The sequence below is a fragment of the Xenopus laevis genome, chromosome 5L (genome assembly GCF_017654675.1).
Source record: "Xenopus laevis strain J_2021 chromosome 5L, Xenopus_laevis_v10.1, whole genome shotgun sequence".
Lineage (NCBI taxonomy): Eukaryota > Metazoa > Chordata > Amphibia > Anura > Pipidae > Xenopus > Xenopus laevis.
In genome coordinates this window covers 8,460,383-8,476,907 of record NC_054379.1, presented here as the reverse complement: position 1 = coordinate 8,476,907, position 16,525 = coordinate 8,460,383, and the positions used below count along the sequence as shown (strand labels likewise).

The following is a 16,525-nucleotide window of genomic DNA, read 5'->3' as shown; positions in this document are numbered from 1 at the left end:
CTCTGCAGTGAGGCGATTTGGTCTATCTCATCTTATCACCGTTGAGTAGACCACTTATATTGTATACAGGGCCAGAGACTACTCGGTATAATGACAACAGGACACCGGTGCAGGTTATTCTGAGCATCACTACTGCAAAGGAACATGCTGTTGAATGCTAATAATGTTTTTAATAAACCAATGGAATTTAAAGGGATACTGTCATGGAAAAACATTTAAAAAAACAAACAAATGCACGAGTTAAAAGTGCTGCTCCAGCAGGATTCTGCACTGATCCCTTTTTCAAAAGAGCAAACTGATTTTTTTTATATTTCATTTTAAAATCTGACATGGGGCTAGACATATTGTCAGTTTCCCAGGTGCCCAAAATCATGTGACTTGTGCTCTGTTAACACTTTACTGCAGCACTGCAAATTGAAGTGATTTCACACCTCCCCCACCAGCAGCCTAACAAAAGAACAATGGGAAGGTAACCAGATAGCAGCTCCCTAAAGGTGGCCATACACAGAGAGATCCGCTCCGTACACGGCGATGTCGCCAAACAAGCGGATCTCTCTCCGATATGCCCACCTTGAGGTGGGCAATATCTGGCTGATCTGATCATGGGCCCTAGGGCCCAATGATTCGATCGTAACGAATGGGAACGGGCGGTCGGATCGCCGGACCGCATCAACGAACAGATGCGGCCACGATCCGACTGGATTTTTTGTCCCATTCGATCGAGATCTGGCCGACTTTCGGCCAGATCTCGATCGGGGAAGCCCGTCAGGGGGTCCCATACACGGGCCATTGAGTTGCTGACTGGGTCTGTCGGTAGCTTTTAGCACGAGGCTTTTAGCACGAGGCTAAAGTTTGAGCTTGTCAATAGCAGCAATGATCCAGGACTTCAAACTTGTCACAGGGGGGTCACCATCTTGGAAAGTGTCTGTGACACTCACATGCTCAGTGGGCTCTGATTGGCTGTTGAGAAGCTAAGATTAGGGCTCGTCACTAATTATCCAGCAGAAAATGAGCTTCCCTGGCTGTAATATAAGCTGATGCTACAGGTTTGCTGATTATTCAATTCTGATGCTAATTGCACTGGTTTCTGTGCTTCCATGTAGTAATTATGTGTATTAATTACTAATCAGCCTTATATTGTGACATTTCTATTCTATGTGTACTGTATATTGTGAGTGGGTCCCTAAGCTCAGTAAGTGACAGCAGCACAGAGCATGTGCAGTGAATCAGCAGAAAAGAAGACGGGGAGCTACTGGGGCATCTTTGGAGACACAGATCTTTACTTCTAAAGGGCTGTGGTTGCCTTGGGCTGGTACAGAAGCACAAAACATCATGTACAACATTTCTACCTACTTCTTAAGTTAGGCTTTAGTTCTCTTTTAAAGCTGAACTGTAACATAATATCCTAAGCCTTAAGGATAAAAGCTGCCAACAGACCGAGTCGGCAGCTTATTGGCCTGTGTATGGGGCCCTCCGATGGGCTTCCCCGACCGATATACGGCTAAAAGTCAGCCAGATGTAGATCAGACGGGACTTAAATTCCCAGTGGATCGCGGACCGCATCTGTTCGTCGATGTAGTCCCGCGATCCGACCGCCTGTTTACCCATCGTTATGATCTGATAAGGCCCACGATCAGATCAGCCCAATATCGCCACCTCAAGGTGGAGAGATCCACTCGTTTGGGGATCTCTCCGTGTATGTCCACCTTAATTTACAAGCAGAAGTGCAGGTGAGCTTACATGAATGCAAGGTTGTGCGTGCAATAAAGGTACTGAAATGGCTGCAATTCCGCTGATATTCAGAAGTTTTATGGGAAAAAATACATGTCGCTTTGCATCAGAAACTGTCACAATGCACTACGGTCGTAAATGAGGCTTCTTGCCTTTAACCGATGGAAAGAGTGATCACTATGACACCGTAACAGCATCCCTGAAAGGAACAAAGTAGTGGCCTGGCTCCCATGAAAGAATTCCTTTCAGCCCAGGCCACAGTAACACAGTTTGTCACTTTTACAACTTCATAGCAGTGAGTTTAGCGACTTCCTAACACTTCGATGTACCTCTTGGCCAGCCACAGCCTGGCTTTCATGCACGCCATGATGTCACCCATCTCCCGCTGAATCCGCTCTGAATTAGCCGAGTGTTTAGCCTCAAAGAAGGACTGCAGCAAGTAGAAAACCTAAATCAACGACAGAGGGAGAGAAAAAAAAAAGTTACGGCTGGAAAAATATTTATCCCTGGTTCATTTGACCATAGAGTTACTCAAAATAACTTCTCTTTTTGATGAGAGCAAGAGGCACCTGTAGTCCGGGGGATGGAAGCCTACTTTGTTCTGGAAAGAACGGACACACTGGAGACTTCAGAGCTGGGCTCGCTTGTTTATAAGATATGGAATAGAGCCCTTTACACCGAGCGAGAAGAAAGGGCCAAATGACCTCATAATGCAATCATGATTTCCTAATGAAATCACATCCTTCACATTAAAAACAACTACTGAACAGACTGAAGCATAAAATGACAGTTTCCACCACCACCACCATATACTTTTGGCAACTGCACAACCAACATAAGTATGAAAAGTGTTCTGGGAGGAAACTGCCGCTGGAAAAAAAACATATCTTTCAGCTCGCGTCTGAGTGTTTTTCTGTGTTTTCTACAGAAATCGATGTAACATGTAGCAGACTTCATTCTGACAAGTATGGTTAAATATGTGCTGCTTGCTTGGATAAGGACATTAAAGTGTACATTTTATGGGGTGAAATGTTTCTCATCACATCTTGTACCTGAACACTCTAAAACGGGGGTCCTCAACCTTTTTTAGCCCACGAGCAACATTCAGACGTAAAAGGAGGAGATGAGGAGCAACGCAAGCATGAAAAACATTCCCATGGGTGCCAAATAAGGGCTGTGATTGGCCATTTAGTAGCCACTCCATGTGGTCTGTCCACCTATAGGAGGCTACTGTATTGCTCACATATAGTGTTTGATAATGGATAGAATTTGAAACTAATGGTGAACTGCAACTTGCAGAATTCTATGCATGACCAGTGAACAGTCCTAATTAGTCCAGATCAGGGGCTACCAACCTTTTTACCCTTGAGCCATATTCAAATATAAAAAAAGAATAGAGGAGCAATATAACCGTGAAAAAGTCCCAGGGGTGCCAAATAAGGGCAGTGATTGACTGGTAAATCATATATGGACTGACAGCCTACAGGAGGCTCTGTTTGGCAGTGCAGATGGTTTTTATAACCAAAACTTGCCTCTAAGCCTGGAATTCAAAATTAAGCACCTGATTTGAGGCCACATCCAAGGGGTTGGTGAGCAACATGTGTCTCTCAAGTCAATATTGGGGATCACTGATCCAAAATGACAAGTCCTCAGTTGGAACACTGCCGAGTCTCCAGAGATGGTGTCAACACAAGAATTAGGGAGTTTGAAGGTTTTAATCTGTGATCAGAACATCACCAGTGGAAATGCCAAGCGTCGGCTTTGTAAAGTTCTACCTCATTGGACATTGGAGCAGTGGAAAAAGAAATCCATTTAGCAGATACCAAATGCCCCAATGCACAGAGCGAGGATTGAACAAAACTGGTGTGCAGAGATGGTAGTGGAAGAACTTGACTGACCTGTCCAGATACCTGACCTCAACTGCACAATAAACTTGAACACTGATTGCTATCCAGACCTGACCTGATCCTCAACATTAACTTACTAATGCTCTTTTGGCAGAATGGAAGCAAATCCCAACAACAGTGTTTCTATAATCTAGTGGAGAGCCTTAACCAGAACAGTAGAGGCTGTTACAGTTCCAAATAGAGGACCAACTTCTCAATAACACCTTTGGTTTGGCGATGTTGGGCAGGAAGGTGACCAGATACCTCTGGCCATGAAGTATATGTAAAACTGATGAACGTTCATTGTTTGTGCATTTAAAGAAACTAAGAGATACATTTATGTGCTGTTTTTAACAAGCTAAGCAGGACATCTTTATTAAGTGAGGCCTTGCTGTGACTTGCAATAGTTTTCAGAACAGGAAAACAGGAACAGGAAAAAAACCAGCAAAACCAATGGCTTTTAATAGTCTAACGTTGGCTGTACATGGACCATGGTGATCATTTCATTACCTTATGACATGTTTGATCACCATGGTCCATGTACAGCCAATGTACAGTCAATTGTACATCTGTCAATGAGTGCCTGGTTTTTGTTTTTAAACAACTAAATAAAGCTGGAATTTTGATTTTACTCTACACGTGTGGAATGGTTTCCTCAACCACTAAACCCCTAATACATGGAACAAAAAGGCTAATTTGGATGTCTTCTTCCTAATTGCCAAGTTATCATGCGGTTTGTGCTGATAGGGGAATTTGGTCTACCCGTTGGTGCATGTTAAAGGTCATTGGCCAGCCCACCTTCTTCTTCTGTAAGTTAACAGCTAAACTAAAGGATACATTGTCAGATATTTTGGCCATCCACATGTACTGACAATTTAAACACCATACAACTATTCAACCTATGGAACTTCTGTGTGACCAAATTGCACAAGGCCAACAAAAGCTTATTGGTTCCTCTAGATTGGATCGCCAACCTTTTTTACCTATGAGCCACATTAACTGTAAAACAAGTTGGGGAACAACACAAGCATGCAAAACATTCCTGGGGGTACCAAATAAGGGCTGTGATTGGCTATTTGGTAGCCCCTATGGGGACTGGCAGCCTACAGGAGGCTCTGTTTGGCAGTACAAATAGTTTTTATGCAACAAAAACTTGCCATCAAGTCAGGAATCAAAAAATAAGCACCGGCTTTGAGGTCAATGGGAGCAACACCCAATCAGCATGTTGCTCGTGAGCCACTGGTTGGGGATCCCTGCTCTAGATAAGTCAGCTTTCAGATTTGTACCTATATCAGCAAGAAAGCTCTATCCTTAAAGTGATACTTACACTAAAAAAATATGAATGTACATCAAAAGTTACCTATAGCTCATGTTGATCATTTTTCATTCAATTGTAAATAATTGTTACTTGAAGTTCCTAAACCTGACTGTCCCTTCTCAACATGTCAGTTAGAGTTCTAATGCTAACAGACTGCTGAAGCTCAAATATGGCCACCCTTCATAGAGGAACATGGGGGATCAGATGGGCAATGTAAAAGCATCTGTAAATATTTTTTATGGCAAAATTATAGAGAGCATGCAAAGACAATGTTATGATAGCTGTAAAAAAAGGTTTAATTTTTGGTGTCAGTATCTCTTTAAGGCCTGATAGCTACAATGCATCTGTTCTGCTTTAGATGTTTCCCAGAAACTACAGAAGCTAACGCTCATCTGTAAAGTTCCTGTGGCCCATTAAATATAAAATTTGTAATGGGCCAGATCCCCTTTTTTCCCCACTTGTTGGAACCCTGACTGCAGTTACTGGGGCAAATTCACTAAGATTCGTAGTTGCGCCAGCGTCCGCTTCGCCGCACTTCGCCAGGCGAATTTTCACCAGCTCTACGCAAATTCACTAAAATCCGAAGTTGCGCTCAGGGGAAACGAAAGGTTCGAAGTTGCACTAGCGATGCTTAATTTGCATACGGCGCCAAATTTAATTTACAATGGAAGTAAACGTAGCAGCACTACACAAGCCTGGGAAACCTTCAAAACATCAAATAAAATGTTTATTTTGCCCTACACATGTACACTGTATAGTTAAGGTGCCATGAGTTAGGAAATGTAGGGGGGAAGGAGGGTAGCCCCAAATTTTTTTTCGATCTTCTACAGCCTACAGCGTTTTTTGGGACTTTGAAAAAATTTCAACTTTTTTTGAAGCAATCCCTATCTACTCTATTGCACTTCGCCTGGTCTGAGGTGGCGAAGGAAGTCTGGCGTAAAAGGTAGCGTTCAGAAAAATGCACGCGTAGTTACGTCCATTGCGCAAATTCGCCAGGTGTAAGGGTGCGAAGTAACACTAGCGAATTTACGCCAGTGTCCGTTAGTGAATCTGCGAATTAACGATAATGCGCAACGCTAGCGAATTAACACTATCATTAGGCGCTTCGTTCTTTAGTGAATTTGCCCCACTGGGTTTCCATGGAAATGGAGAATTTGGGATGAAAACTGAGCTTCCATGCCAGTAATATTGTTTTGCGTCAACAGAATGGGGTGGTTTTCTTTCATAGTTTTTGTTCTTCCATTATGTGCTGCATCTCTACTAATGCCACAGGGAAATATATCCACCTTTTCCAGATTGCCAAGCACCGAGTCAACGTTCTGGTCTGCGAGCATCTTTTGGAGTGTGATCTTTCAATGTCAGGCACACTTATACAAAGGAGCTTTGATAACTGGAAGAAATGAAATATATATGCCCATTTGGCACACGTGGTGGGCGCTGCACATTATTTCCACCTTGAATTCAAGTGCCAAGCGAGTGTAGCTGGAAAAGATCCCTGGAAATGATTTTCAATGAGCGGCACTATGGGAACCAACTAAACTCGCAGTTTATTCAGCCTCCATTTATTAGGGGTTTGTTGCTAATATTTCATTTCTGACACAACAGACATAAACCTGCTTTAAAATACATTTTCAATTGGCTCCAGACTAAGATAAAACCCAAAAGGCGCCTGATATACAGTGAAAATGCTACATGAGCAGCAAACGACTTGACTTCTGATAAGGCCATTTAGCCTAGCGCCTCTTTTTCTTTCTATTTTTTCTTCTTTTAAATTGTGTTTCTTCAACCCCTGCAGCCAGCCGTATTTTCCAAGCTCTGTTTATATAGTGTTTCGTTTCGCTGGGTGAAACAGCTGTATTTTTGTAAGGACATTGCTGGGAAAGTACAGTACAGGGTGATGTCAAGTTGCCTCTCTTCCCTCTCTCTCTGCGGATGCAACTGAACAGACACATCATTGTTTGAAACGCGCCCTCAGAAACGTGAATATTTATAGTATACACATCATTAATACAAACAGGGCCGAGGCCGAGCAGGCCAAGTTTATGGCTTTGGGTTAATGTGACAGGAGGAGGTGGAGAGGACAGAGCTTACTGAAAGGGGAAAAATGCAATTATGTAACTGCTGGGAAAACGAGGCAACGATACCATATTTATATGGCTTTATGCTTCTGTGCACTTCAGCCTTTCGGAGAATTGTTGCCTTTTTAAGTGACAAACATGCCGTAATTGTATTCAGAGCCAACAGTTTCACAACGGAGCCTATTGTAATGTTCTCAGAACTGCGAAATTAATCGGACTTGATCAGCAAAACCTGTTAAGACTAAAAACGACTTGCCTTCTACTTCTATAATAGACGACATATAGGACATTTATAGGGTACGAGATGACTAGTACTGTCAGCTGAGATGTTGGCTAAGGCAACTGGCTAACTCTACATGACTCCCAACAAAGTTGACCCAATTCCTGGGCCCTGGAGAACATCAACAAGAGCTAGAAAGAGGGGAGAAGAAAGTAGTTGATTTGGCAAAGACACGACAGCAGGACAAACTGGCAACATTTTTAAAATTCCAATTTGTGAATTTTTGAAATTTTTCAACGAGTCTACCAGCTTTCAAAATGTTTTTGAAAAATTCAAATAAAAAAAAATGCTTTTTTGTGTTTACTAAATCTCAAATATTTAAACTTCAGAAACTGTAATTCAAGTTTGTGAGTTTTAGAGCAAAATAAAGATGGAATTGTGGTAAAATGAATTGGAACGTTGGAGGAAGCAGGTATAGCAGGGTAAGATGGGGTCGTTTACATCAGAGCATCTATAGATTGGAAGCGTGGGAGGGGGGACATTTAATAGGAGAAGACGGGTCAGTTTAGATCGGATGCACCAACATCAATATATTTTTTGGAATTCGACCCAATGTCACATCTATGTGTAATATATGTAAATTATGGCAAGGAATGGGAAAAGTAAAGTGCACACGTAGCGCCCAGAAAAACATTTGTGATTTCCTTGAATGTGTGACCTAATGTTGCGTGATTTTAATGGTTTGGATTGGGTTCAGTCAGGCACTTGCATTCAACTTACACTTGCCACCGTATGTCTTTATTCTTCTCTCACTAGCAGGACTCCCTATTGTCTCTAACAATATCCAATTGTAATTGCAAATTAGTTTTTGTGAAATATATACAGTATATATACAGTATATATACATTTACACCGTTTGGTCTTGTATTTGTGTCCCTGTAGTCTGTGCCATAGATAAAGATGGTGCTAAATATATAATATAGATATATATATAATTATGATGATAAATATCAGAAGCAAGAAGCTTTTTAATTCTGTAAAACCTGGAAGTTGTCAATATTACTTTAAAGGGAGCCTGTCATCAAAAAACATGTTTTTTTCAAAACACATCAGTTAATAGTGCTACTCCAGCAGAATTCTGCACTGAAATCCATTTCTCAAAAGAGCAAACAGATTTTTTTATATTCAATTTTGAAATCTGACATGGGGCTAGACATTTTGTCAATTTCCCAGCTTCCCCCAGTCATGTGACTTGTGCCTGCACTTTAGGAGAGAAATGCTTTCTGGCAGGCTGCTGTTTTTCCTCCTCAATGTAACTGAATGTGTCTCAGTGGGACCTGGATTTTACTATTGAGTGTTGTTCTTAGATCTACCAGGCAGCTGTTATCTTGTGTTAGGGAGCTGCTATCTGGTTACCTTCCCATTGTTCTTTTGTTTGGCTGCTGGGGGGGAAAGGGAGGGGGTGATATCGCTTCAACTTGCAGTACAGCAGTAAAGTAAAGAGAAATGGATTTCAGTGCAGAATTCTGCTGGAGCAGCACTATTAACTGATTCATTTTGAAAAAAAAAATGTTTTTCCCATGACAGTATCCCTTTAAAGGAATTTCAGGAATATCTTTACACTTTTTCATCCAACTTCAAAGGAAACTTCCTGAAGCTTTAGAAATAGACAATTCATACTGTAGCAGAAAATACTGAAATAAAAAATTTCTTTATCATTTTTTATTTTTATTATGCTTCAAAAATCTATTTTGTTCCCTCAGTTTTTGCAACCAAGCAATGTCTTGCTCTAAACTGAAAATAAACAAGCGGGCGCCTTTGATTATTTGTCCATTCTGTCGAAGTTTATTTGAAGTGTTTCTTCCTGTTTTTACAACTTCAAAAACTTAGGACGGAATTCCTCCAGAGGATAAAAGGACATGAATTAGACAAGTGAACTCAATACTGTTCAACACAAACAAATTTGTAGGGTCGGAGTCAGAAAAGAGGTCAGGAGGCAAATCTTTATGTTAGCCTCTCTAAGGTATAGAGATTGTTTACACATAGCCCAGATTATATACAGGTATGGGACCAGTTATCCAGAATGCTCAGGACCTAGGGTTTTCCAAATAACAGATCTTTATGTAATTTGGATCTTCATACCTTAAAGGTCCCCATAGACGCAAAGATTTTGCTTTGGCGAACGACCGATTTAAGTGCAATCCAACCAATCCGTCAAATTATCGTGAAGTTATTGGGAATCGAACGATCGTACATCTTACTTCTGTCAGGAAATTGATCGGCCAGGTTAAAAAAAATTTAATTGGTCACAGTGAAATCTATTTACGTTTGCAGGGCCAAGCAGGCAGCTACCCCCCTGGCTTCAACTAGACAACATCGTTGAAATGGTCATTTAAGTTGATGGACACATCGTACATTTAAACGATCGTTTCAAGATAAGCTTGGTCTCACGATAACGAAAAGATCTTTTAAAAATCTTTTACATCTATGGCCATCTTAAGTCTACTAAAACATCATTTAAACCCAATAGGCTGGCTTTGCCTCCAGGTAGGATTAACTATATCTTAGTTGGAATCGAGTACAAGCTACTGTTTTATTATTACACAGAAAAAGGAAATCATTTTTAAAAACTTTTAATTATTTGGATATAATTGAGTCTTAGGGAGAATGCTTTCTCTTTATTCTGAGCTTTCTTGGTAACGGGTCTCTGGATAACGGATCCCGTACCTAATGGATCCCATACCTGTAGCATAATAATACTGTATATCTCCCTTTCAATTGGCACCTTGAGTGGCTGTGCAAGTCAAACTTGGCTGCACAGAATGGTACCAGTAGGCCCCTGTGGTTCCGCACATTACACTTTATCAAACAGTCAACAAGAAACAGCAAAACCTTACATAGGGCTTCAGTATCATCAGGACCACAAAAATTTACAAAATAGGGACTCTGCTCATTTCACAATCTAAATGCCATTAAATCTAAATTTATTGATCCAGTCAACTGGCCAGATTCATAAGCTCATTCGGCTAAAATGCATCCTCATCCTGTTGTAGGTTGCCCAGTGACCACCGAGAGTTATTAGTGATGACAAATGTCATGTAGAATGGATATTATGTTTAAAAAGTTTACTCCATGTCAGCCAGACTGGATCCCATTTCTGTACATGGCGAATCTACAGAACAGGAAGTAAAAAGGTTGCGGCTCAGTTTCACTTCCTGCTGTACAATGATCAGAACAACAGAAAGGGAATCCATAGGGGCAAATTCACTAAACGACGAAGCGCCTAACGCTCGCTTGAATTCGCCAGCGTATCGCATTTTCGTTAATTCACGGAGGCTGGCGTAAATTCGCTAGTGTTACTTCACACCCTTACGCCTGGTGAATTTGCGCAACTGACGTAACTATGCAAATTCACTGACGCGCAAATTATTCCGAATGCTACCTTTTACGCCAGACTTCCTTCGCCACCTCAGACCAGGCGAAGTGCAATAGAGTAGATAGGGATTGCTTCAAAAAAAGTTAAAAATGTTTCTAAGTCCCATAAAACGCTGGCGTTTTTTCTTTTTTTATGGGTGATAGGCTGAAAAAGATCAAAAATTTTTGGGGGCTCCCCTCCTTCCCCCCCTACATTTCCTAACTCATGGCACCTTAACTATACAGTGGGCACATGTGTAGGGCAAAATAAAAATTTTATTTGCAGTTTTGAAGGTTTCCCAGGCTTGTGTAGTGATGCTACATATTCCTCCATTGTAACTTCAATTTGGCGCCGTATGCAAATTAAGCATCGCTAGCGTAACTTCACTTTGCTTAGCGAATTAACGCTAGCGCAACTTCGCAACCTTACGCTTCCCCTCAGCGCAACTTCAGATTTTAGTGAATTTGCGTAGCGCTGGCGAAAATACGCCTGGCGAAGTGCAGCGAATCAGACCCTGGCGCAACTACGAATCTTAGTGAATGTCCTGCATAGTGTGTGGCCACACAGAGCAGATCCAAAAACAGAGGAAACTGAGATTAAACTATTTTTGTTTTAATCTAAGGTTAAGGTCAAAACACCTCTGGCTAGTGAAAGGGCACACATGACACAATTGTTGATATTAGCAGGCATATGAATTTTCCAGAAAAAAGGCCAAAACATAATTCTGAAAGGCAACGTTTTTATATAAATAAAGTTCCCTATTTTGAATTTGAATGGCAGATTATACATGGAATCATTCCAAATATATTCCAGCTAGGACATTATCTGGAAGGAGTTTCTATGTTCCCCCTAAACTACTCCTTGCCTTCTGCAACTCTCCATTCAAGTCAGCCGCTAAACATTTTAATACCATTGGCAATTATTACATTTTGGGGTATGTGTGCTATGTTTTATTGCTATTAAGTAATTCTAGCAATGTTCCTACAAGCTTGACTGAAGGGTTGGTATGTCCATTTTATTGCCACATCTGGCTCAGTCCTATTAATTGCTTAATTACTGTTGTTCTATTAGATAACCAGGACTAGGAGATTCCTCTGTCTTAATTAATCAACTGCCCACCCTCACCCACGTGACCCCCTTGCCTTATATCAGGGCATTCACTTAAGAGAAAGCATGACAGGGGGGAGCATGGCAGGAGAGCTATGGCAGATGTAAAATGTAAAGTTATCTTCATCATCATCATCATCAAAGTTCAGCAATTTAAAGTACAGGAATTTTAAGTACAACATAAAGGTTAAAGATTTATTAAGGTTTGGGTTGTGTTTTCCATGGAAATTTGAGTTGTATTTTTTGGTCAAAACTCTTTTTTTCAGATTTATTATACTCTGATCCTGGAAATTCACCATCTAAAACCTGTCGAGGTCACGTAGGAGTCAATGGCAGAGGTCCCTTGAACCATTTGAAGATGCTAATAGCCTGCATGATGTTTGAGTTTGAGATTTGCCCGAAAACTTGAATAATTCAAGCAATCCAAGTTTTCTCTTTCCGAAAACTCGGTTTATCTTAAACAAGATACCATTCGAGTTGTGAGTTCATTCGAGGTATAAAAAACTCTAACGCTTGACCTTTGATAAATAACCCCCATAGAGTTAGACAGAGTTAAGGTGGCCATACACTATGAGATCTGCTTGTTTGGCAGATGTTTTCCTGATGTGCCCACTAACGGCAGGGTTAATCCTAACGAAGAGCCAAACAATAGGATTACAACGAAGAAAATGGATCCCGACAGGTTGTAGAACCACTGGCTGATGTGGTCCTTGATAGCAGGGAAAAATTAAACCTTCCCATTCGATAGGCCGAATTTTTGGCCCATGTATAGCCACCTTTAGGCAGCAGTTGGATCAGTAGTTGGATTGGAAACTCCCAGCAAACACTGGACATCTCATCCAGACATCACTGCTCCTCATTACTTCTGTAAACAGGATAAGTCTGGTTATATTATTTAACTATGTTTATTTTGATTGCCTTCTTTTTCTCTCTCTCCTCTATACTTCTGAATATATCCTCAGCCCTCCAACATCTATCTAACTATCCTGATATTCCAATCTCCTCTTTGCTGCTAAGCTTGCATTGGTTTCTTCTGGGCTCCTCTTGCTTCTTCCCGCACTCTAAAAATACATATAGAACTCACTTACGACAGCAAAGGTGGGGACCAACGTACACTTTCAAGTACAAGCGACATATTTTTATGTACAAGAGGAGGGTTGTGGGTGGACTCCTAAGGCCATATAAAAAAATATTTAAATACAATAATCCCCTGTCTAAAAAAGAAAAACAGGGTTTTTTATTACAAAGTTATGATCATAAACTCCATACGGCAGTCCCTAACCTGTTTACCTGTGATCAAAATATAAAACCTTGGTTTCAATCTGTGGACTAGATCCTCCCCCGCCACCTGCATATGCGGCTTTTGAAGGGGAGACTGCCCAGACCAACGCCCATTTAAAAAAAAAAAAAAAAAAGTGATTGTGAAGAGACTCTAATGAAGGAAAAGTAAAGTTGTATAAATAAGTGCAATTTCTTTTTTAAATGGGCGTTGGTCTGGGCAGTCTCCCCTTCAAAAGCCGCATATGCAGGTGGCGGGGGAGGATCTAGTCCACAGATTGAAACCAAGGTTTTATATTTTGATCGCAGGTAAACAAGTTAGGGACCGTCGTATGGGGTTTACCTTGACGTGGTATGGCGGCTTACCAATTTTATGATCATAACTTTGTAACAAAAAACCCTGTTTTTCTTTTTTTAGACAGGGGATTATTGTATTTAAATATTTTTTTATATGGCCTTAGGAGTGCCTCTTGTATCAGCGACATATTTTTATCCCATATTATAGTGGGTTTCCCAGAATTCCAGTGTTTTGCGTCTAATGAAATTGTAGCGGACGCATCAAAAAACGCAATTGCGCTCACACTTTGATGTAAATCACTGAACAATTTCAAAATTCGGTTGGCATAATTTCCGGTGTTTGACGTGAGAGCTAGGCATGTGCCTGGTATGGGGGTACATCATTTGGGAATATGGGGGCGGGTTACTTTAAATTACAAAGGCTAGCTGCCACAGTCAGTGTTCCTTTCGTGAACATGTCATAGGTGCAAAGAAATAGGACAGTCTGCTGATGGGACATGGCATCCCTACTAACACGGAGAAGAAACCCAAGGGGGCCAAGCCATCTCTTTTCCCCTCCATTGTTTCCTGACACTGACAGATTTAACAGCAGTGCGGGATTCCTGCTGACTTTATGAGTTACAAATGACTAGGAAATGGCAGCTATTAACCCAATATCCACACAGGACTGTTCTATTCAGCATCAGATGGATTCAAACAGCCACAGGGACAAGGAGGGTTTGTGTACCATTAAATAACTTTCATTTCTATTCATTGTAGGCCATCCATGAAAAGCCTTACGTTTTTAACTGGGCATCTGCTTTTTTTCAAATATTGACTTTCTGCAGTGACCACAAAGACCATTGCTTTTGGAGGTGATAAATAGGGTTTATGAGGTTGATCTGCATGGGACTGAATGGATTTGTGCTCAGCTCAACTACAAAGTCACAAAAGACAAAAACCTCATGGGGGGGTTGGAGGGAAAATAACAAGCAAACACAATGTACTACTGATGTGTGTAATTTAAAACTTAGCCAGCCATGGCAAGTGTCAGTAACCAAACAAGAGTCCACGGGAAGCCATTCAGTAAAACTGTTTTGACTGCTCTTCAGATCAAAATATATTGCTGCCTTGACTACCCCGATACCAAGTTCCTCTCCTATCACTGAGATCGACGAGTTCTTTCCCAGTGCTGATCGCTCCCATGGAAATATTCCTTCCCAGTGTTGACTTAAAAAGTTTCTTCCCTATTCTGGTCTCTTTGATTGACAAGCTCCTTACTTACACAGCAGGGCCCTCTAATCCTACGGTTGCTTTCTGTTTATTTACAGTAAGACCCCTATTTTGTATAACGTTTTTGATATAGGCCAGGTAACATACTGTTCATTTACTTACTCCAAATTTTTTTCTTTTTTTACTTTTTGAGGTATTTAGGGTCTGTTTTTGCAGGGGCCAATCCACTTCACATACTTTACCTTGACTCGATTTCTTAGATCGGCAGGTTCCTCTCCTCCTCTTAACTCTGTGACAGTAAAGTTTTCTTCCTACACTCATCACCATGATGGAAATATTCCTTTCTTACCTTCATCTCTGTACTGGACAAGTTATTTTGCTTCTCTAGTCTTTGTGAGGAACATGCAACTGTTTATACTAACCTCTTTAATCAGCAAATTCCTCTTTTATGCTGATGTCTTTGATGGACAAGTCACTTTCCTACATGGATCTCTCAATGGGCAAGTTCCTCACCTATATTGGTCTACTTAATTGATAAGTTCCTTAACTACACTGGTTTCAACAATGGATATGTTCCATACCTACACCAATATCCTCACTGGACAAGTTTCTACCTACGCTGATCTTCTCAAAGTTCTTTAACTACAGTGATGTCTTCAATTGATAAGTTCCTTACATACACTGATATCCCTAATAGATAAGTTCCCTACCTACAATAATCTCCTTAATGGATAAGTTCCTTTCCTACACTGATCTCTTTCATGGACAAGTTCCCAAGTTCCCTTCCAGCAGCCATTCCAGTGACCAACAATAAACTCAGTGGTCTATAACAAAAATACAGAAAACTATAAAAGTATTTTCTTCTCTGAGATCAGTTGCACATTTGACTATGTTTGTTTAAATATCTAGGAAACATTTTAAACGACAGCTACAATGGCCTGGAGCTGGAAAATGATGACTAATTTTAAACAATTCTAAACACCAAAGCAAGCGTATTTCTGTTGAATACTCAGCAGAAGCCATTGGCACAGTTATTGAATGGTATAGAGAGCAAATGTTTTAGACGTTAATTCTAACTGAATGAATTATTAGGAGCGAATGTGGGGTATTTGTTCAATCATCTTGTCAGATTTAGGTTGAGATAGTACAAAATATTTCCAGAGTTATTTCCTAACCCTAATCCTTTTATTATGAATGCTGTGCTGTAGCAGGGATTTATGCGGATGTAATGCTGATGGAAATGGTTGCTTGTATTTCGGCCAGTGGAGAAACGCCCAAAACAGCCCTTGCCATTTTATTGTCAAACTTAAGCCAGCTTTAAAGGAGAAGGAAAGCTACGGAGGCATTTTATTGCCAATAGATTAGCTGCAATAGTGCAAGCTAGAATCCTATATTTATTCTGTAGAATATTTTACCATACCGGAGTAAAAAGCTCTAGAAACTCTCTGTTTGTTTAGGATAGGAGCTGCAGTATTAACATGGTGTGACATCACTTCCTGCCTGAGTCTCTCCCTGCTCTGGGCTCAGATTACAGTAGAGAAGGGAGGGGTGGGGGGAGAGGAGCAAACTGAGCATGCTCTTGCCCAGGGCAATGAGGTTTAAGCTGAAGGCAGGAAGTCTGATACAGAAGCCCATGAGTACAGAATAGAAGGAAAGAAATGCTGTGTTTCTTTTGACAGAGGACTCAGAGCAGCACTACTTTGGGGGTTTACTGGTATATTTAGATGGACCTTTCTGATAAGGCTTACTTGGTTTTAACCTTTCCTTCTCCTTTAAGACTATTCAGCTTGAAAACTCTCAAGACAGCATCTTCTGTATTAGAGAAACCAATAGTAGCACTGTCGGCTTTTCCCATTCAAGTGAAGTGAGAGATAAGCTCTGCTTTCTTTATAGTTATACCCTTGTCTAGTAATACCCATTTGAAGATGAGTAACCCCTGGAAATCATAGAGAGCACTTGCCTGGGGCACTGAAGTTCGGATGG

General features: G+C 40.9%; 1 protein-coding gene across 1 annotated transcript in view; it reads right to left on the bottom strand.

Moving 5' to 3' along the window:
- LOC108716087 (thyroid adenoma-associated protein homolog) overlaps window positions 1–16,525 on the bottom strand; it is a 285,703-nt gene that overhangs the window by 67,117 nt on the left and 202,061 nt on the right. The window contains exon 30 of the mRNA XM_041562504.1: window positions 2,061–2,179. Coding sequence (XP_041418438.1) covers window positions 2,061–2,179 — 119 coding nt within the window. The remainder of the gene's footprint in view (window positions 1–2,060; window positions 2,180–16,525) is intronic.